This window comes from Scyliorhinus torazame, chromosome 31 (genome assembly GCF_047496885.1).
Source record: "Scyliorhinus torazame isolate Kashiwa2021f chromosome 31, sScyTor2.1, whole genome shotgun sequence".
Classification (NCBI taxonomy): Eukaryota; Metazoa; Chordata; class Chondrichthyes; order Carcharhiniformes; family Scyliorhinidae; genus Scyliorhinus; species Scyliorhinus torazame.
In genome coordinates this window covers 21843196-21863493 of record NC_092737.1, presented here as the reverse complement: position 1 = coordinate 21863493, position 20298 = coordinate 21843196, and the positions used below count along the sequence as shown (strand labels likewise).

Sequence of the window (20298 nt, the reverse complement as noted above, 5' to 3'; positions counted from 1 at the left end):
TGGCTCTCGGGACAGTGAGTGAACGTGCCAGTGTCTGACTGGCTCTCGGGACAGTGTGTGAACGTGCCAGTGTCTCTCTGGCTCTCGGGACAGTGTGTGAACGTGCCAGTGTCTTACTGGCTCTCAGGACATTGTGTGAACATGCCAGTGTCTCTCTGGCTCTCGGGACAGTGTGTGAATGTGCCAGTGTCTGACTGGCTCTCGGGACAGTGTGTGAATGTGCCAGTGTCTCTCTGGCTCTCGGGACAGTGTGTGAACGTGCCAGTGTCTGACTGGCTCTCGGGACAGTGTGTGAACGTGCCAGTGTCTCTCTGGCTCTCGGGACAGCGTGTGAACGTGCCAGTGTCTGACTGGCTCTCGGGACAGTGTGTGAACGTGCCAGTGTCCGACTGGCTCTCGGGACAGTGCGTGAACGAGCCAGTGTCTGACTGGCTCTCGGGACAGTGTGTTATCGTGCCAGTGTCTCACTGGCTCTCTGGACAATGCGTGAACGTGTCAGTGTCTCACTGGCACCCGGGACAGTGCGTGAATGTGCCAGTGTCTGACTGGCTCTCGGGACAATGTGTGAACTTGCCAGTGTCTCACTGGCTCTCAGGACAGTGCGTAAATGTTCCATTGTCTCACTGTCTGTCGGGACAGTGTGTGAACGTGCCAGTGTCGCACTGGCTCTCGGGACAATGTGTGAACGTGCCAGTGTCTCTCTGCCTCTCGGGACAGCGTGTGAACGTGTCAGTGTCTCACTGGCTCTCGGGACAGTGTGTGAACGTGCCAGTGTCCCTCTGGCTCTCGGGACAGTGTGTGAACGTGTCAGTATCTCACTGGCTCTCTGGACAATGCGTGAATGTGCCAGTGTCTGGCTGGCTCTCGGGACAGTGTGTGAACGTGTCAGTGTCTCACTGGCTCTCGGGACAGTGTGTGAACGTGTCAGTGTCTGTCTGGCTCTCGGGACAGTGTCTGAACGTGTCAGTGTATCACTGGCTCTCGGGACAGTGTGTGAACGTGTCAGTGTCTGACTGGCTCTCGGGACAGTGTGTGAACGTGCCAGTGTCTGGCTGGCTCTCGGGACAGTGTGTGAACGTGCCAGTGTCTGACTGGCTCTCGGGACAGTGTGTGAACGTGTCAGTGTCTCTCTGGCTCTCGGGACAGTGTGTGAACGTGCCAGTATCTGACTGGCTCTCGGGACAGTGTGAAGGTGCCAGTGTCTCACTGGCTCTCGGGACAGTGAGTGAACGTGTCAGTGTCTCACTGGCTCTCGGGACAGTGAGTCAACGTGTCAGTGTCTCACTGGCTCTCGGAACAGTGTGTGAACGTGCCAGTGTCTCACTGGCTCTCGGGACAGTGAATGAACGTGCCAGTGTCTCACTGTCTCTCGGGACAGTGAGTGAATGTGCCAGTGTCTCACTGGCTCTCGGCACAGTGAGTGAACGTTTCAGTGTCTCTCTGGCTCTCGGGACAGTGTGTGAATGTGCCAGCGTCTCTTTGGCTCTCGGGACAGTGTGTGAACGTGTCAGTGTCTCACTGGCTCCCGGGACAGTGCGTGAATGTGCCAGTGTCTGACTGGCTCTCTGGACAATGCGTGAACGTGCCAGTGTCTCTCTGGCTCTCGGGACAGTGTGTGAACGTGCCAGTGTCTCAATGGATCCCGGGACAATGCGTGAACGTGCCAGTGTCTGACTGGCTCTCGGGACAGTGTGTTATCGTGCCAGTGTCTCACTGGCTCTCTGGACAATGCGTGAACGTGTCAGTGTCTCACTGGCACCCGGGACAGTGCGTGAATGTGCCAGTGTCTGACTGGCTCTCGGGACAATGTGTGAACTTGCCAGTGTCTCACTGGCTCTCGGGACAGTGTGTGAACGTGCCAGTGTCGCACTGGCTCTCGGGACAATGTGTGAACGTGCCAGTGTCTCACTGGCTCTCGGGACAGCGTGTGAACGTGTCAGTGTCTCACTGGCTCTCGGGACAGTGTGTGAACGTGCCAGTGTCCCTCTGGCTCTCGGGACAGTGTGTGAACGTGTCAGTATCTCACTGGCTCTCTGGACAATGCGTGAACGTGCCAGTGTCTGGCTGGCTCTCGGGACAATGCGTGAACGTGTCAGTGACTCTCTGGCTCTCGGGACAGAGTGTGAACGTTCCAGTGTCTCACTGGCTCTCGGGACAGTGTGTGAACGTGTCAGTGTCTGACTGGCTCTCGGGACAGTGTGTGAACGTGCCAGTGTCTGGCTGGCTCTCGGGACAGTGTGTGAACGTGCCAGTGTCTGACTGGCTCTCGGGACAGTGTGTGAACGTGCCAGTGTCTCTCTGGCTCTCGGGAAAGTGTGTGAACGTGTCAGTGTCTCTCTGGCTCTCGGGACAGTGTGTGAACGTGCCAGTGTCTCACTGGCTCTCGGGACAGTGTGTGAACGTGTCAGTGTCGATCTGGCTCTCGGGACAGAGTGTGAACGTGTCAGTGTCTCACTGGCTCTCGGGAGAGTGTGTGAACGTGCCAGTGTCTCTCTGGCTCTCGGGACAGTGTGTGAACGTGCCAGCGTCTCTCTGGCTCTCGGGACAGTGTGTGAATGTGCCAGTGTCTGACTGGCTCTCGGGACAGTGTGTGAACGTGTCAGTGTCTGACTGGCTCTCGGGACAGTGTGTGAACGTGCCAGTGTCTCTCTGGCTCTCGGGACAGTGTATGAACGTGTCAGTGTCTCACTGGCTCTCGGGACAGTGTGTGAACATGCCAGTGTCTCACTGGCTCTCGGGACAGTGCGTGAACGTGCCAGTGTCTCTCTGGCTCTCGGGTCAGTGTGTGAACGTGCCAGTGCCTGACTGGCTCTCGGGACAGTGTGTGAACGTGCCAGTGTCTCACTGGCTCTCGGGACAGTGCGCGAACGTGCCAGTGTCTCTCTGGCTCTCGGGATAGTGTGTGAACGTGCCAGTGTCTCACTGGCTCTCGGGACAGTGTGAGAACGTGTCAGTGTCTCACTGGCTCTCGGGACAGTGTGTGAACGTGCCAGTGCCTGACTGGCTCTCGGGACAGTGTGTGAACGTGCCAGTGACTCACTGGCTCTCGGGACAGTGCGCGAACGTGCCAGTGTCTCTCTGGCTCTCGGGACAGTGTGTGAACGTGTCAGTGTCTCACTGGCTCTCGGGACAGTGTGTGAACGTGCCAGTGTCTGACTGGCTCTCGGGACAGTGAGTGAACGTGCCAGTGCCTGACTGGCTCTCGGGACAGTGTGTGAACGTGTCAGTGTCTCTCTGGCTCTCGGGAAAGTGTGTGAACGTGCCAGTGTCTGACTGGCTCTCGGGACAGTGTGTGAATGTGCCAGTGTCTCTCTGGCTCACGGGACAGTGTGTGAACGTGCCAGTGTCTCACTGGCTCTCGGGAAAGTGTGTGAACGTGCCAGTGTCTGACTGGCTCTCGGGACAGTGTGTGAACGTGCCAGTGTCTCTCTGGCTCACGGGACAGTGTGTGAACGTGCCAGTGTCTCACTGGCTCACGGTACAGTGTGTGAACGTGCCAGTGTCTCACTGGCTCTCGGGACAGTGAGTGAACGTGTCAGTGTCTCACTGGCTCTCGGGACAGTGTGTGAACGTGCCAGTGTCTGACTGGCTCTCGGGACAGTGTGTGAACGTGCCAGTGTCTGACTGGCTCTCGGGACAGTGCGTGAACGTGCCAGTGTCTGACTGGCTCTCAGGTCAATGTGTGAACGTGCCAGTGTGTCACTGGCTCTCGGGACAGTGTGTGAACGTGTCAGTGTCTCTCTGGCTCTCAGGACAGTGTGTGAACGTGTCAGTGTCTCTCTGGCTCTCGGGACAGTGTGTGAACGTGCCAGTGTCTCAATGGATCCCAGGACAATGCGTGAACGTGCCAGTGTCTGACTGGCTCTCGGGACAGTGTGTTATCGTGCCAGTGTCTCACTGGCTCTCTGGACAATGCGTGACCTTGCCAGTGTCTCACTGGCTCTCAGGACAGTGCGTAAATGTTCCAGTGTCTCACTGTCTCAGGGGACAGTGTGTGAACGTGCCAGTGTCTCACTGGCTCTCGGGACAATGTGTGAACGTGCCAGTGTCTCTCTGGCTCTCGGGACATTGTGTGAACGTGCCAGTGTCTCTCTGGCTCTCGGGACAGCGTGTGAACGTGTCAGTCTCTCACTGGCTCTCGGGACAGTGTGTGAACGTGCCAGTGTCTCTCTGGCTCTCGGGACAGTGTGTGAACGTGTCAGTATCTCACTGGCTCTCTGGACAATGCGTGAACGTGCCTGTGTCTGTCTGGCTCTCTGGACAGTGTGTGAACGTGCCAGTGTCTGACTGGCTCTCAGGACAGTGTGTGAACGTGCCAGTGTCTGACTGGCTCTCTGGACAGTGTGTGAACGTGCCAGTGTCTGACTGGCTCTCGGGACAGTGTGTGAACGTGCCAGTGTCTGACTGGCTCTCAGGTGAGTGTGTGAACGTGCCAGTGTCTCTCTGGTTCTCGGGACAGTGTGTGAACGTGCCAGTGTCTCTCTGGCTCTCGGGACAGTGTGTGAACGTGCCAGTGTCTCTCTGGCTCTCGGGACAGTGTGTGAATGTGCCAGTGTCTCTCTGGCTCTCGGGACAGTGTGTGAACGTGCCAGTGTCTGACTGGCTCTCGGGACAGTGTGTGAACGTGCCAGTGTCTCTCTGGCTCTCGGGACAGTGCGTGAACGTGTCAGTGTCTGACTGGCTCTCGGGACAGTGTGTGAACGTGCCAGTGTCTGACTGGCTCTCGGGACAGTGTGTGAACGTGCCAGTGTCTGACTGGCTCTCGGGACAGTGTGTGAACGTGTCAGTGTCTCACTGGCTCTCGGGACAGTGTGTGAACGTGCCAGTGTCTCTCTGGCTCTCGGGACAGTGTGTGAACGTGCCAGTGTCTCACTGGCTCTCGGGACAATGTGGAACGTGCCAGTGTCTGACTGGCTCTCAGGACAGTGTGTGAACGTGCCAGTGTCTCACTGGCTCTCGGGACAGTGTGTGAACGTGCCAGTGTCTCTCTGGCTCTCGGGACAGTGTGTGAACGTGCCAGTCTCTCTCTTGCTCTCGGGACAGTGTGGAACGTGCCAGTGTCTGACTGGCTCTCGGGACAGTGTGTGAACGTGTCAGTGTCTGACTGGCTCTCGGGACAGTGTGTGAACGTGTCAGTGTCTCACTGGCTCTCGGGACAGTGTGTGAACGTGCCAGTGTCTCTCTGGCTCTCGGGACAGTGTGTGAACGTGCCAGTGTCTCACTGGCTCTCGGGACAGTGTGGAACGTGCCAGTGTCTGACTGGCTCTCGGGACAGAGTGTGAACGTGCCAGTGTTGGACTGGCTCTCGGGACAGTGTGTGAACGTGCCAGTGTCTCACTAGCTCTCGGGACAGTGTGTGAATGGGCCAGTGTCTCACTGGCTCTCGGGACAGTGTGTGAACGTGCCAGTGTCTGACTGGCTCTCGGGACAGTGTGTGAACGTGCCAGTGTCTCTCTGGCTCTCGGGACAGTGTGTGAACGTGCCAGTGTCTGACTGGCTCTCGGGACAGTGTGTGAACGTGTCAGTGTCTCTCTGGTTCTCGGGACAGTGTGTGAACGTGCCAGTGTCTCTCTGGCTCTCGGGACAGTGTGTGAACGTGCCAGTGTCTCTCTGGCTCTCGGGACAGTGTGTGAACGTGCCAGTGTCTGACTGGCTCTCGGGACAGTGTGTTAATGTGTCAGTGTCTCACTGGCTCGCGGGACAGTGTGTGAACGTGCCAGTGTCTCTCTGGCTCTCGGGACAGTGTGTGAAAGTGCCAGTGTCTTCCTGGCTCTCAGGACATTGTGTGAACATGCCAGTGTCTCACTAGCTCTCGGGACAGTGTGTGAACGTGCCAGTGTCTCTCTGGCTCTCGGGACAGTGTGTGAATGTGCCAGTGTCTGACTGGCTCTCGGGACAGTCTGTGAAATGTGCCAGTGTCTCTCTGGCTCTCGGGACAGTGTGTGAACGTGCCAGTGTCTCTCTTGCTCTCGGGACAGTGTGTGAACGTGCCAGTGTCTGTCTGGCTCTCGGGACAGTGTGTGAACGTGCCAGTGTCTGACTGGCTCTCGGGACAGTGTGTGAACGTGCCAGTGTCTGACTGGCTCTCGGGACAGTGTGTGAACGTGTCAGTGTCTGACTGGCTCTCGGGACAGTGTGTGAACGTGCCAGTGTCTCTCTGGCTCGCGGGACAGTGTGTGAACGTGCCAGTGTCTCACTGGCTCTCGGGACAGTGTGGAACGTGCCAGTGTCTGACTGGCTCTCGGGACAGTGTGTGAACGTGCCAGTGTCTCACTGGCTCTCGGGACAGTGTGTGAACGTGCCAGTGTCTGTCTGGCTCTCTGGACAGTGTGTGAACGTGTCAGTGTCTCACTGGCTCTCGGGACAGTGTGTGAACGTGCCAGTATCTCACTGGCTCTCTGGACAGTGTGTGAACGTGCCAGTGTCTCACTGGCTCTCGGGACAGTGTGTGAACGTGCCAGAGTCTCTCTGGCTCTCGGGACAGTGTGTGAACGTGCCAGTGTCTGACTGGCTCTCGGGACAGTGTGTGAACGTGTCAGTGTCTCTCTGGTTCTCGGGACAGTGTGTGAACGTGCCAGTGTCTCTCTGGCTCTCGGGACAGTGTGTGAACGTGCCAGTGTCTCTCTGGCTCTCGGGACAGTGTGTGAACGTGCCAGTGTCTGACTGGCTCTCGGGACAGTGTGTGAAAGTGCCAGTCTCTTACTGGCTCTCGGGACATTGTGTGAACATGCCAGTGTCTCACTAGCTCTCGGGACAGTGTGTGAACGTGCCAGTGTCTCTCTGGCTCTCGGGACAGTGTGTGAATGTGCCAGTGTCTCTCTGGCTCTCGGGACAGTGTGTGAACGTGCCAGTGTCTGACTGGCTCTCGGGACAGTGTGTGAACGTGTCAGTGTCTCACTGGCTCTCGGGACAGTGTGTGAACGTGTCAGTGTCTCTCTGGCTCTCGGGACAGTGTGTGAACGTGCCAGTGTCTCACTGGCTCTCGGGACAGTGTGGAACGTGCCAGTGTCTGACTGGCTCTCGGGACAGTGTGTGAACGTGTCAGTGTCTGACTGGCTCTCGGGACAGTGTGTGAACATGTCAGTGTCTCACTGGCTCTCGGGACAGTGTGTGAACGTGTCAGTGTCTCACTGGCTCTCGGGACAGTGTGTGAACGTGCCAGTGTCTCTCTGGCTCTCGGGACAGCGTGTGAACGTGCCAGTGTCTGACTGGCTCTCGGGACAGTGTGTGAACGTGCCAGTGTCTGACTGGCTCTCGGGACAGTGCGTGAACGTGCCAGTGTCTGACTGGCTCTCGGGACAGTGTGTTATCGTGCCAGTGTCTCACTGGCTCTCTGGACAATGCGTGAACGTGTCAGTGTCTCACTGGCACCCGGGACAGTGCGTGAATGTGCCAGTGTCTGACTGGCTCTAGGGACAATGTGTGAACTTGCCAGTGTCTCACTGGCTCTCAGGACAGTGCGTAAATGTTCCATTGTCTCACTGTCTGTCGGGACAGTGTGTGAACGTGCCAGTGTTGCACTGGCTCTCGGGACAATGTGTGAACGTGCCAGTGTCTCTCTGGCTCTCGGGACAGCGTGTGAACGTGTCAGTGTCTCACTGGCTCTCGGGACAGTGTGTGAACGTGCCAGTGTCCCTCTGGCTCTCGGGACAGCGTGTGAACGTGTCAGTATCTCACTGGCTCTCTGGACAATGCGTGAACGTGCCAGTGTCTGGCTGGCTCTCGGGACAATGCGTGAACGTGCCAGTGTCTGGCTGGCTCTCGGGACAGTGTGTGAACGTGTCAGTGTCTCACTGGCTCTCGGGACAGTGTGTGAACGTGTCAGTGTCTGTCTGGCTCTCGGGACAGTGTCTGAACGTGTCAGTGTATCACTGGCTCTCGGGACAGTGTGTGAACGTGTCAGTGTCTCACTGGCTCTCGGGACAGTGTGTGAACGTGTCAGTGTCTGACTGGCTCTCGGGACAGTGTGTGAACGTGCCAGTGTCTGGCTGGCTCTCGGGACAGTGTGTGAACGTGCCAGTGTCTGACTGGCTCTCGGGACAGTGTGTGAACGTGTCAGTGTCTCTCTGGCTCTCGGGACAGTGTGTGAACGTGCCAGTATCTGACTGGCTCTCGGGACAGTGTGAAGGTGCCAGTGTCTCACTGGCTCTCGGGACAGTGAGTGAACGTGTCAGTGTCTCACTGGCTCTCGGGACAGTGAGTCAACGTGTCAGTGTCTCACTGGCTCTCGGAACAGTGTGTGAACGTGCCAGTGTCTCACTGGCTCTCGGGACAGTGAATGAACGTGCCAGTGTCTCACTGTCTCTCGGGACAGTGAGTGAATGTGCCAGTGTCTCACTGGCTCTCGGCACAGTGAGTGAACGTTTCAGTGTCTCTCTGGCTCTCGGGACAGTGTGTGAATGTGCCAGCGTCTCTCTGGCTCTCGGGACAGTGTGTGAACGTGTCAGTGTCTCACTGGCTCCCGGGACAGTGCGTGAATGTGCCAGTGTCTGACTGGCTCTCTGGACAATGCGTGAACGTGCCAGTGTCTCTCTGGCTCTCGGGACAGTGTGTGAACGTGCCAGTGTCTCAATGGATCCCGGGACAATGCGTGAACGTGCCAGTGTCTGACTGGCTCTCGGGACAGTGTGTTATCGTGCCAGTGTCTCACTGGCTCTCTGGACAATGCGTGAACGTGTCAGTGTCTCACTGGCACCCGGGACAGTGCGTGAATGTGCCAGTGTCTGACTGGCTCTCGGGACAATGTGTGAACTTGCCAGTGTCTCACTGGCTATCGGGACAGTGTGTGAACGTGCCAGTGTCGCACTGGCTCTCGGGACAATGTGTGAACGAGGGCAGCACGGTAGCCTTGTGGATAGCACAATTGCTTCACAGCTCCAGGGTCCCAGGTTCGATTCCGGCTTGGGTCACTGTCTGTGCGGAGTCTGCACATCCTCCCCGTGTGTGCGTGGGTTTCCTCCGGGTGCTCCGGTTTCCTCCCACAGTCCAAAGATGTGCAGGTTAGGTGGATTGGCCGTGATAAATTGCCTTTAGTGTCCAAAATTGCCCTTAGTGTTGGGTGGGGTTACTGGGTTATGGGGATAGGGTGGAGGTGTTGACCTTGGGTAGGTTGCTCTTTCCAAGAGCCGGTGCAAACTCGATGGGCCGAATGGCCTCCTTCTGCACTGTAAATTCTATGAAAATATCTATGTCTGGCTGGCTCTCGGGACAATGTGTTAACGTGTCAGTGACTCTCTGGCTCTCGGGACAGAGTGTGAACGTTCCAGTGTCTCACTGGCTCTCGGGACAGTGTGTGAACGTGTCAGTGTCTGACTGGCTCTCGGGACAGTGTGTGAACGTGTCAGTGACTCTCTGGCTCTCGGGACAGAGTGTGAACGTTCCAGTGTCTCACTGGCTCTCGGGACAGTGTGTGAACGTGTCAGTGTCTGACTGGCTCTCGGGACAGTGTGTGAACGTGCCAGTGTCTGGCTGGCTCTCGGGACAGTGTGTGAACGTGCCAGTGTCTGACTGGCTCTCGGGACAGTGTGTGAACGTGCCAGTGTCTCTCTGGCTCTCGGGAAAGTGTGTGAACGTGTCAGTGTCTCTCTGGCTCTCGGGACAGTGTGTGAACGTGTCAGTGTCGCTCTGGCTCTCGGGACAGAGTGTGAACGTGTCAGTGTCTCACTGGCTCTCGGGAGAGTGTGTGAACGTGCCAGTGTCTCTCTGGCTCTCGGGACAGTGTGTGAACGTGCCAGCGTCTCTCTGGCTCTCGGGACAGTGTGTGAATGTGCCAGTGTCTGACTGGCTCTCGGGACAGTGTGTGAACGTGTCAGTGTCTGACTGGCTCTCGGGACAGTGTGTGAACGTGCCAGTGTCTCTCTGGCTCTCGGGACAGTGTATGAACGTGTCAGTGTCTCACTGGCTCTCGGGACAGTGTGTGAACATGCCAGTGTCTCACTGGCTCTCGGGACAGTGCGTGAACGTGCCAGTGTCTCTCTGGACAGAGTGTGAACGTGTCAGTGTCTCTCTGGCTCTCGGGTCAGTGTGTGAACGTGCCAGTGTCTCACTGGCTCTCGGGACAGTGCGCGAACGTGCCAGTGTCTCTCTGGCTCTCGGGATAGTGAGTGAACGTGCCAGTGTCTCACTGGCTCTCGGGACAGTGTGTGAACGTGTCAGTGTCTCACTGGCTCTCGGGACAGTGTGTGAACGTGCCAGTGCCTGACTGGCTCTCGGGACAGTGTGTGAACGTGCCAGTGTCTCACTGGCTCTCGGGACAGTGTGTGAACGTGCCAGTGTCTCACTGGCTCTCGGGACAGAGTGTGAACGTGCCAGTGTCTCAATGGATCCCAGGACAATGCGTGAACGTGCCAGTGTCTGACTGGCTCTCGGGACAGTGTGTTATCGTGCCAGTGTCTCACTGGCTCTCTGGACAATGCGTGAACTTGCCAGTGTCTCACTGGCTCTCAGGACAGTGCGTAAATGTTCCAGTGCCTCACTGTCTCAGGGGACAGTGTGTGAACGTGCCAGTGTCTCACTGGCTCTCGGGACAATGTGTGAACGTGCCAGTGTCTCACTGGCTCTCGGGACAGTGGGTGAACGTGCCAGTGTCTCTCTGGCTCTCGGGACAGCGTGTGAACGTGTCAGTGTCTCACTGGCTCTCGGGACAGTGTGTGAACGTGCCAGTGTCTCTCTGGCTCTCGGGACAGTGTGTGAACGTGTCAGTATCTCACTGGCTCTCTGGACAATGCGTGAACGTGCCTGTGTCTGTCTGGCTCTCTGGACAGTGTGTGAACGTGCCAGTGTCTGACTGGCTCTCGGGACAGTGTGTGAACGTGTCAGTGTCTGACTGGCTCTCGGGACAGTGTGTGAACGTGCCAGTGCCTGACTGGCTCTCTGGACAGTGTGTGAACGTGCCAGTGTCTCACTGGCTCTCGGGACAGTGTCTGAACGTGTCAGTGTCTGACTGGCTCTCGGGACAGTGTGTGAACGTGCCAGTGCCTGACTGGCTCTCGGGACAGTGTGTGAACGTGTCAGTGTCTGACTGGCTCTCGGGACAATGTGTGAACGTGCCAGTGTCTCACTGGCTCTCGGGACAGTGGGTGAACGTGCCAGTGTCTCTCTGGCTCTCGGGACAGCGTGTGAACGTGTCAGTGTCTCACTGGCTCTCGGGACAGTGTGTGAACGTGCCAGTGTCTCTCTGGCTCTCGGGACAGTGTGTGAACGTGTCAGTATCTCACTGGCTCTCTGGACAATGCGTGAACGTGCCTGTGTCTGTCTGGCTCTCTGGACAGTGTGTGAACGTGCCAGTGTCTGACTGGCTCTCGGGACAGTGTGTGAACGTGTCAGTGTCTGACTGGCTCTCGGGACAGTGTGTGAACGTGCCAGTGCCTGACTGGCTCTCTGGACAGTGTGTGAACGTGCCAGTGTCTCACTGGCTCTCGGGACAGTGCGTGAACGTGTCAGTGTCTCACTGGCTCTCGGGACAGTGTCTGAACATGTCAGTGTCTCTCTGGCTCTCGGGACAGTGTGTGAACGTGCCAGTGTCTCTCTGGCTCTCGGGACAGTGTCTGAACGTGTCAGTGACACTCTGGCTCTCGGGACAGAGTGTGAACGTTCCAGTGTCTCTCTGGCTCTCGGGACAGTGCGTGAACGTGCCAGTGTCTGGCTGGCTCTCGGGACAGTGTGTGAACGTGCCAGTGTCTGACTGGCTCTCGGGACAGTGTGTGAACGTGCCAGTGTCTGACTGGCTCTCGGGACAGTGTGTGAAGGTGCCAGTGTCTCACTGGCTCTCGGGACAGTGAGTGAACGTGTCAGTGTCTCACTGGCTCTCGGGACAGTGAGTCAACGTGTCAGTGTCTCACTGGCTCTCGGAACAGTGTGTGAACGTGCCAGTGTCTCACTGGCTCTCGGGACAGTGAATGAACGTGCCAGTGTCTCACTGGCTCTCGGGACAGTGAGTGAATGTGCCAGTGTCTCACTGGCTCTCGGCACAGTGAGTGAACGTTTCAGTGTCTCTCTGGCTCTCGGGACAGTGTGTGAATGTTCCAGTGTCTCTCTGGCTCTCGGGACAGTGTGTGAACGTGTCAGTGTCTCTCTGGCTCTCGGGACAGTGTGTGAACGTGTCAGTATCTCACTGGCTCTCTGGACAATGCGTGAACGTGCCTGTGTCTGTCTGGCTCTCTGGACAATGCGTGAACGTGTCAGTGTCTCACTGGCTCCCGGGACAGTGCGTGAATGTGCCAGTGTCTGACTGGCTCTCTGGACAATGCGTGAACGTGCCAGTGTCTCTCTGGTTCTCGGGACAGTGTGTGAACGTGCCAGTGTCTCAATGGATCCCGGGACAATGCGTGAACGTGCCAGTGTCTGACTGGCTCTCGGGACAGTGTGTTATCGTGCCAGTGTCTCACTGGCTCTCTGGACAATGCGTGAACGTGTCAGTGTCTCACTGGCACCCGGGACAGTGCGTGAATGTGCCAGTGTCTGACTGGCTCTCGGGACAATGTGTGAACTTGCCAGTGTCTCACTGGCTCTCAGGACAGTGTGTGAACGTGCCAGTGTCTCTCTGGCTCTTGGGACAGTGTGTGAACGTGTCAGTATCTCACTGGCTCTCTGGACAATGCGTGAACGTGCCAGTGTCTGGCTGGCTCTCGGGACAATGCGTGAACGTGCCAGTGTCTGGCTGGCTCTCGGGACAGTGTGTGAACGTGTCAGTGTCTCACTGGCTCTCAGGACAGTGTGTGAACGTGTCAGTGTCTGTCTGGCTCTCTGGACAGTGTGTGAACGTGCCAGTGTCTCTCTGGCCCTCGGGACAGTGTGTGAACGTGTCAGTGTCTCTCTGGCTCTCGGGACAGTGTGTGAACGTGCCAGTGCCTGACTGGCTCTCGGGACAGTGTGTGAACGTGCCAGTGTCTGACTGGCTCTCGGGACAGTGTGTGAACGTGCCAGTGTCTGACTGGCTCTCTGGACAGTGTGTGAACGTGTCAGTGTCTCTCTGGCTCTCGGGACAGTGTCTGAACGTGTCAGTGACTCTCTGGCTCTCGGGACAGTGTGTGAACGTGCCAGTGTCTGACTGGCTCTCTGGACAGTGTGTGAACGTGTCAGTGTCTGACTGGCTCTCGGGACAGTGTGTGAACGTGCCAGTGTCTGACTGGCTCTCGGGACAGTGTGTGAACGTGCCAGTGTCTGACTGGCTCTCGGGACAGTGTGTGAACGTGTCAGTGACTCTCTGGCTCTCGGGACAGTGTGTGAATGTGTCAGTGTCTGACTGGCTCTCGGGACAGTGTGTGAACGTGCCAGTGTCTGACTGGCTCTCGGGACAGTGTGTGAACGTGCCAGTGTCTGACTGGCTCTCGGGACAGTGCGTGAACGTGTCAGTGTCTGACTGGCTCTCGGGACAATGTGTGAACGTGTCAGTGACTCTCTGGCTCTCGGGACAGTGTGTGAACGTGTCAGTGTCTGACTGGCTCTCGGGACAATGTGTGAACGTGTCAGTGTCTGACTGGCTCTCGGGACAGTGTGTGAACGTGCCAGTGTCTGGCTGGCTCTCGGGACAGTGTGTGAACGTTTCAGTGTCTCTCTGGCTCTCGCGACAATGTGTGAACGTGTCAGTGACTCTCTGGCTCTCGGGACAGTGTGTGAACGTGTCAGTGTCTGACTGGCTCTCGGGACAATGTGTGAACGTGTCAGTGACTCTCTGGCTCTCGGGACAATGTGTGAATGTGTCAGTGTCTGACTGGCTCTCGGGACAGTGTGTGAACGTGCCAGTGTCTGACTGGCTCTCGGGACAATGTGTGAACGTGTCAGTGTCTGACTGGCTCTCGGGACAATGTGTGAACGTGTCAGTGACTCTCTGGCTCTCGGGACAGTGTGTGAACGTGTCAGTGTCTGACTGGCTCTCGGGACAATGTGTGAACGTGCCAGTGTCAGACTGGCTCTCGGGACAGTGTGTGAACGTGCCAGTGTCTGGCTGGCTCTCGGGACAGTGTGTGAACGTTTCAGTGTCTGACTGGCTCTCGGGACAGTGTATGGACGTGTCAGTGTCTCTCTGGCTCTCGGGACAGTGTGTGAACGTGCCAGTGTCTGACTGGCTCTCGGGACAGTGTGTGAACGTGCCAGTGTCTGACTGGCTCTCGGGACAGTGTGTGAACGTTTCAGTGTCTGACTGGCTCTCGGGACAGTGTGTGAACGTGCCAGTGTCTCACTGGCTCTCAGGACAGTGTGTGAACGTGTCAGTGTCTGACTGGCTCTCGGGACAGTGTGTGAACGTGACAGTGTTTCTCTGGCTCTCGGGACAGTGTGTGAACATGCCAGTGTCTCACTGGCTCTCGGGACAGTGTGTGACGCATTTCTATCTCGTACCTCGTTGCATCTTTTTGTCGATGAGTTTCTCCAGCTCCAAACCCTGCTGGTTGCCCGGTTCATTTTTCAACATCGTGCGGATAAACTTAAGAGCTTTCTCGTATTCCTGAAAATCAGAGCAGCCAATCAGAGCAGCTTACCCACATTTGGATGAAAACGCAGGGGCGTTTGCGCGTGGGGGATGGGGACAAGTGACTCACCTTCAACCGGTAATTCCCCACTGCCAAGTAGAATATGTAATCTCTCTGCTCCTCCTTCAACGCAGCGGGATATATCTCTGCTCGGATAGATGGAGAGAGAGAGAGGGTAAGATACAGAGAGCACCGGGGAGGGGGGGGTCGGTCATCATTCCAGCATTTTCCATTGGATCATAAAGGACGGATTCCCCATCGCAACTCAGTGAAGAGATTTCAGTTCAGACCAGAGCAGAGACGCTGGGCTGGATTTTCCGGTAGCTGATGCCAAAATCGAGTTTGGCCTTCGGCCGGATCATCAAAGTTTCCAACCGAATTGTGGGTGGACACAGTCCAGCGTCGCCACAGTCGGGGATGGCCCGATCCGCGGGCAGGGGCGACTTTACCAGGAGCTGAGGGCGCTGTGGGGGGGGGGGGGGGGGTTCGAGGGGCACGAGCCGGCCAAAGAGGGGGGTGGGGGGCACTATTTCACAGTTTCGCAATTCTCCGGGCAGCATCGGCAGCTGGAGCCTTGACGCGAGCCCCCCCAGAGGACCCAGCCCCCTGTTACAACCCCAATCGAGGGGGCGGGGGCGGTCACGATCCCAGTCCTGGGGGCGGGAATATTAGAAGCCAGTCCGGGGGAGAGGGGGGGAATGTTAAGATCCCAGTCCATGGGGGCTGGTGCAGAGGAGTTAAGACCCCAGTCTGGGTGGGGGGGGGGGGGCGGTGGAGTTAAGTCCCCAGTCTGGGTGGGGAGGAGGAGTTAGGTCCCCAGTCTGGGTGTGGGGGGGAGGGGGGGAGTCAAGTCCCCAGTCTGGGTGGGGGGAGGAGTCAAGTCCCCAGTCTGGGTGGGGTGGGGGGGAGGAGTTAAGTCCCCAGTCTGAGTGGGGTGGGGGGGGGGAGGAGTCAAGTCCCCAGTCTGAGTGGGGTGGGGGGGAGGAGTTAAGTCCCCAGTCTGGGTGGGGGGAGGAGTCAAGTCCCCAGTCTGAGTGGGGTGGGGGGGAGGAGTTAAGTCCCCAGTCTGAGTGGGGTGGGGGGGAGGAGTTAAGTCCCCAGTCTGAGTGGGGTGGGAGAGTTAAGTCCCCAGTCTGGGTGGGGTGGGGGAGGAGTTAGGTCCCCAGTCTGGGTGGGGTGGGGTAGGAGTTAAGTCCCCAGTCTGGGTGGGGTGGGGGGGGAGGAGTTAAGTCCCAGTCTGAGTGGGGTGGGGGGGGAGGAGTTAAGTCCCCAGTCTGAGTGGGGTGGGGGAGGAGTTAAGTCCCCAGTCTGGGTGGGGTGGGGTAGGAGTTAAGTCCCCAGTCTGGGTGGGGTGGGGGGGAGGAGTTAAGTCCCCAGTCTGAGTGGGGTGGGGGAGGAGTTAAGTCCCCAGTCTGGGTGGGGTGGGGGAGGAGTTAAGTCCCCAGTCTGGGTGGGGGAGGAGTTAAGTCCCCAGTCTGGGTGGGGTGGGGGAGGAGTTAAGTCCCCAGTCTGGGTGGGGTGGGGGAGGAGTTAAGTCCCCAGTCTGGGTGGGGGGAGGAGTTAAGTCCCCAGTCTGGGTGGGGTGGGGGAGGAGTTAAGTCCCCAGTCTGAGTGGGGTGGGGGAGGAGTTAAGTCCCCAGTCTGGGTGGGAGGAGTTAAGTCCCAGTCTGGGTGGGGGGGAGGAGTTAAGTCCCCAGTCTGGGTGGGGGGGAGGAGTTAAGTCCCCAGTCTGGATGTGGGGGGGGGGGGGGGAGTTAAGTCCCGAGTCTGGGTGGGGTGGGGTGGGGGGGGGGGGTTAAGTCCCCAGTCTGGGTGGGGGGGAGGAGTTAAGTCCCCAGTCTGGGTGGGGGGAGGAGTTAAGTCCCCAGTCTGGGTGGGGTGGGGGAGGAGTTAAGTCCCCAGTCTGGGTGGGGTGGGGGAGGAGTTAAGTCCCCAGTCTGGATGTGGGGGGGGGGGGGAGGAGTTAAGTCCCCAGTCTGGGTGGGGTGGGGTGGGGGGGGTGGGGGGGGTTAAGTCCCCAGTCTGCGGCCCGAGTTCACCAGTTATGGGATTGGGGAACACGGTACAGGGTGCAGGGGAATGGGAACCTCCCGGCCCAGGCTGGGACGGTAATTCAGGGATTTGGAGCAAATTCCCTCACTGGCCTCTCAGACTGAAAACTCCTCCTCTCCAGCACCTCCCAGCTCCACCTCCCCAGCACAAGCCAGCTCCTCCTCCCCAGCGCCGCCCAGCTCCTCCTCCCCAGCTCCTCCTCCCCAGCGCCTCCTCCCCAGCGCCTCCTCCCCAGCGCCTCCTCCCCAGCGCCTCCTCCCCAGCGCCTCCTCCCCAGCGCCTCCTCCCCAGCGCCTCCTCCCCAGCGCCTCCTCCCCAGCGCCTCCTCCCCAGCGCCTCCTCCCCAGCGCCTCCTCCCCAGCGCCTCCTCCCCAGCGCCTCCTCCCCAGCGCCTCCTCCCCAGCGCCTCCTCCCCAGCGCCTCCTCCCCAGCGCCTCCTCCCAGCGCCTCCTCCCCAGCGCCTCCTCCCCAGCGCCTCCTCCCCAGCGCCTCCTCCCCAGCGCCTCCTCCCCAGCGCCTCCTCCCCAGCGCCTCCTCCCCAGCGCCTCCTCCCCAGCGCCTCCTCCCCAGCGCCTCCTCCCCAGCGCCTCCTCCCAGCGCCGCCTCCCCAGCGCCGCCTCCCCAGCGCCGCCTCCCCAGCGCCGCCTCCCCAGCGCCGCCTCCCCAGCGCCGCCTCCCCAGCGCCGCCTCCCCAGCGCCGCCTCCCCAGCGCCGCCTCCCCAGCGCCGCCTCCCCAGCGCCGCCTCCCCAGCGCCGCCTCCCCAGCGCCGCCTCCCCAGCGCCGCCTCCCCAGCGCCGCCTCCCCAGCGCCGCCTCCCCAGCGCCGCCTCCCCAGCGCCGCCTCCCCAGCGCCGCCTCCCCAGCGCCGCCTCCCCAGCGCCGCCTCCCCAGCGCCGCCTCCCCAGCGCCGTCCAGCTCCTCCTCCCCAGCGCCGTCCAGCTCCTCCTCCCCAGCGCCGCCCAGCTCCTCCTCCCCAGCGCCGCCCAGCTCCTCCTCCCCAGCGCCTCCCAGCTCCTCCTCCCCAGCGCCGCCCAGCTCCTCCTCCCCAGCGCCTCCTCCCCAGCGCCTCCTCCCCAGCGCCTCCTCCCCAGCGCCTCCTCCCCAGCGCCTCCTCCCCAGCGCCTCCTCCCCAGCTCCTCCTCCCCAGCGCCGCCCAGCTCCTCCTCCCAGCGCCGCCCAGCTCCTCCTCCCCAGCGCCGCCCAGCGCCTCCTCCCCAGCGCCGTCCAGCTCCTCCTCCCCAGCGCCGCCCAGCTCCTCCTCCCCAGCGCCTCCTCCCCAGCGCCTCCTCCCCAGCGCCGCCCAGCTCCTCCTCCCAGCGCCGCCCAGCTCCTCCTCCCCAGCGCCGCCCAGCTCCTCCTCCCCAGCGCCTCCCAGCTCCTCCTCCCCAGCGCCGCCCAGCGCCTCCTCCCCAGCGCCTCCCAGCTCCTCCTCCCCTGCGCCTCCTCCCCAGCGCCGCCCAGCGCCTCTCCCCAGCGCCTCCTCCCCAGCGCCGCCCAGCTCCTCCTCCCCAGCGCCGCCCAGCTCCTCCTCCCCACCGCCTCCCAGCTCCTCCTCCCCAACACCTCCCAGCTCCTCCTCCCCAGCGCCGCCTAGCTCCTCCTCCCAGCGCCGCCTAGCTCCTCCTCCCAGCACAAGCCAGCTCCTCCCCCCCCAGCGCCTCCCAGCTCCTCCTCCCCAGCGCCTCCCAGCTCCTCCTCCCCAGCGCCTCCCAGCTCCTCCTCCCCAGTGCCTCCCAGCTCCTCCTCCCCAGCACAAGCCAGCTCCTCCTCTCCAGCACCTCACAGCTCCTCCTCCCCAGCGCCGCCCAGCTCCTCCTCCCCAGCCCATCCCAGCTCCTTCTCCCCAGCCCATCGCAGCTTCTCCTCCCCAGCACCTCCCAGCTCCTCCCCAGCCCATCCCAGCTCCTCCTCCCCAGCCCATCGCAGCTCCTCCTCCCCAGCCCATCACAGCTCCAGTGGAAGGCCCCTTCCTGTGGAGCCCCTCATTTCTTTCACTTGGCCGTTTTCATTTCTGCTCCATGGATGTTCAATGGAAAATGTACCTTTAAGTTGAGCACAGGAAGTGAGGAAATTGCAACATAACACACACTGCGAGCTTTCCAACTGCAGAACTGCATCCAGTGAATGAATTGGTCAAAAGGCCATATTCTGCCCGACAACCGGCGGTGAACGGGTCCTCCCGAGTGGGACCATTTTCAGAGGGCCCAGTTAAGGACATTCGTGTCCTGGGCGCTCAGAGAGGAAGCTGAGAGTCTCTCGCTCTCTCATTCACCAGGTAAATTGCACAGTCGCTGTAATTCTGAACCCAACTGAATCGATAAGTGAAAATCATTACAGAATGAAGTCACAAACCTCGAACTGAAAGCGTAGACTGAAGGAGGGTGTGCCAGAAGAGAGCCGTCTGAAAGACTCCCATTACTTCTGCGATTATTTTTTCACCCCTCTTTTCCCTTCTGTTTTTGTTTGTCGGTCTTGTGTGTGAGGGCAGAGAGCGAGGGAGTGAGTTACTTTTTCACCCCTCTTTTCCCTTCTGTTTTTGTTTGTCGGACTATGTGCGCAGAGAGCGAGGGAGTGAGTTAAGTGGAGGGGGGGTTAGGATTAGATAATAGTTCATCAGTTGTATTGGCTGCATATTTAATTGTAGTTATTGTTAATAATAAAAATAGTGTTTAAATTAACAAACCTGGTGACTAATTATTGAGCGGCCAAAGACGTGGTTTTTCTTTGGAGAATTATTTGTAAATTTCAATTGCGTTGCGGCTCCGAGTCTCGTGGGGGAGGAATTGACCGCACCCCTGCCCAGTAGAGACTTCATCCTGATTTCCCAGACCTCACTGTACACCCAGTAAACACCCCAAACCATCCCAATGACACCCCCCCACCAGGGTCAGGCTCCCCCCACCAGGGTCAGGCCCCCCCCCCGGGTCACCCCCCCCCCAACCTGACAACTCACCTTCCAGGATCACTACCCCTTTCACAATGTCAGCATTGTATTTACTGCGAATCAGACACCAGGCATATTCAAACTGGGTGGCCTTCGAGAGCGATCCCTGCTTCAGCTCCGCGTTGTACTTCCTCTCAAACTTCTGCAAGCGCACAAAACACACACATGGTGAATGTCCGCCCGGCTCCCCACACCCAGTCAGTCACTCCCCACACACACCTACCCCCCAGACCCCTACCCCCCCCCCACACTCCCTCCCTCCCAGACACCCCAAACTCCCTCCCTCCCAGACCCCCCCCCACACTCCCTCCCTCCAAGACCCCCCCTCCACACTCCCTCCCTCCCAGACCCCCCCAAACTCACTCCCTCCCAGACCCCCCCAAACTCACTCCCTCCCAGACCCCCCCCACACTCCCTCCCTCCCAGACACCCCCCAAACTCACTCCCTCCCAGACCCCCCCCACCCCCCCCACACTCCCTCCCTCCCAGACCCCCCTCCCCACACTCCCTCCCAGACACCCCCAAACTCCCTCCCTCCCAGACCCCCCCCACACTCCCTCCCTCCCAGACCCCCCCCTCCACACTCACTCCCTCCCAGACCCCCCTCCACACTCCCTCCCTCCCAGACCCCCCCAAACTCACTCCCTCCCAGACCCCCCCAAACTCACTCCCTCTCAGACCCCCCCACTCCCTCCCTCCCAGACCACCCCTCCCCACACTCCCTCCCTACCAGACCCCCCCAAACTCCCTCCCTCCCAGACCCCCCCTCCACACTCCCTCCTCCCAGACCCCCCCAAACTCACTCCTCCCAGACCCCCCCCACACTCCCTCCCT

The 20298-nt window shown here is 59.5% G+C and overlaps 1 protein-coding gene across 1 annotated transcript in view; it reads right to left on the bottom strand.

Moving 5' to 3' along the window:
- fis1 (fission, mitochondrial 1) overlaps nt 1–20298 on the bottom strand; it is a 168835-nt gene that overhangs the window by 110227 nt on the left and 38310 nt on the right. The window contains exons 12-14 of the mRNA XM_072493197.1: nt 19474–19606; nt 14538–14614; nt 14338–14443 (exon numbers count right to left, since the gene is read on the bottom strand). Of these exons, the coding sequence (XP_072349298.1) occupies nt 14338–14443; nt 14538–14614; nt 19474–19606 (316 nt within the window). The remainder of the gene's footprint in view (nt 1–14337; nt 14444–14537; nt 14615–19473; nt 19607–20298) is intronic.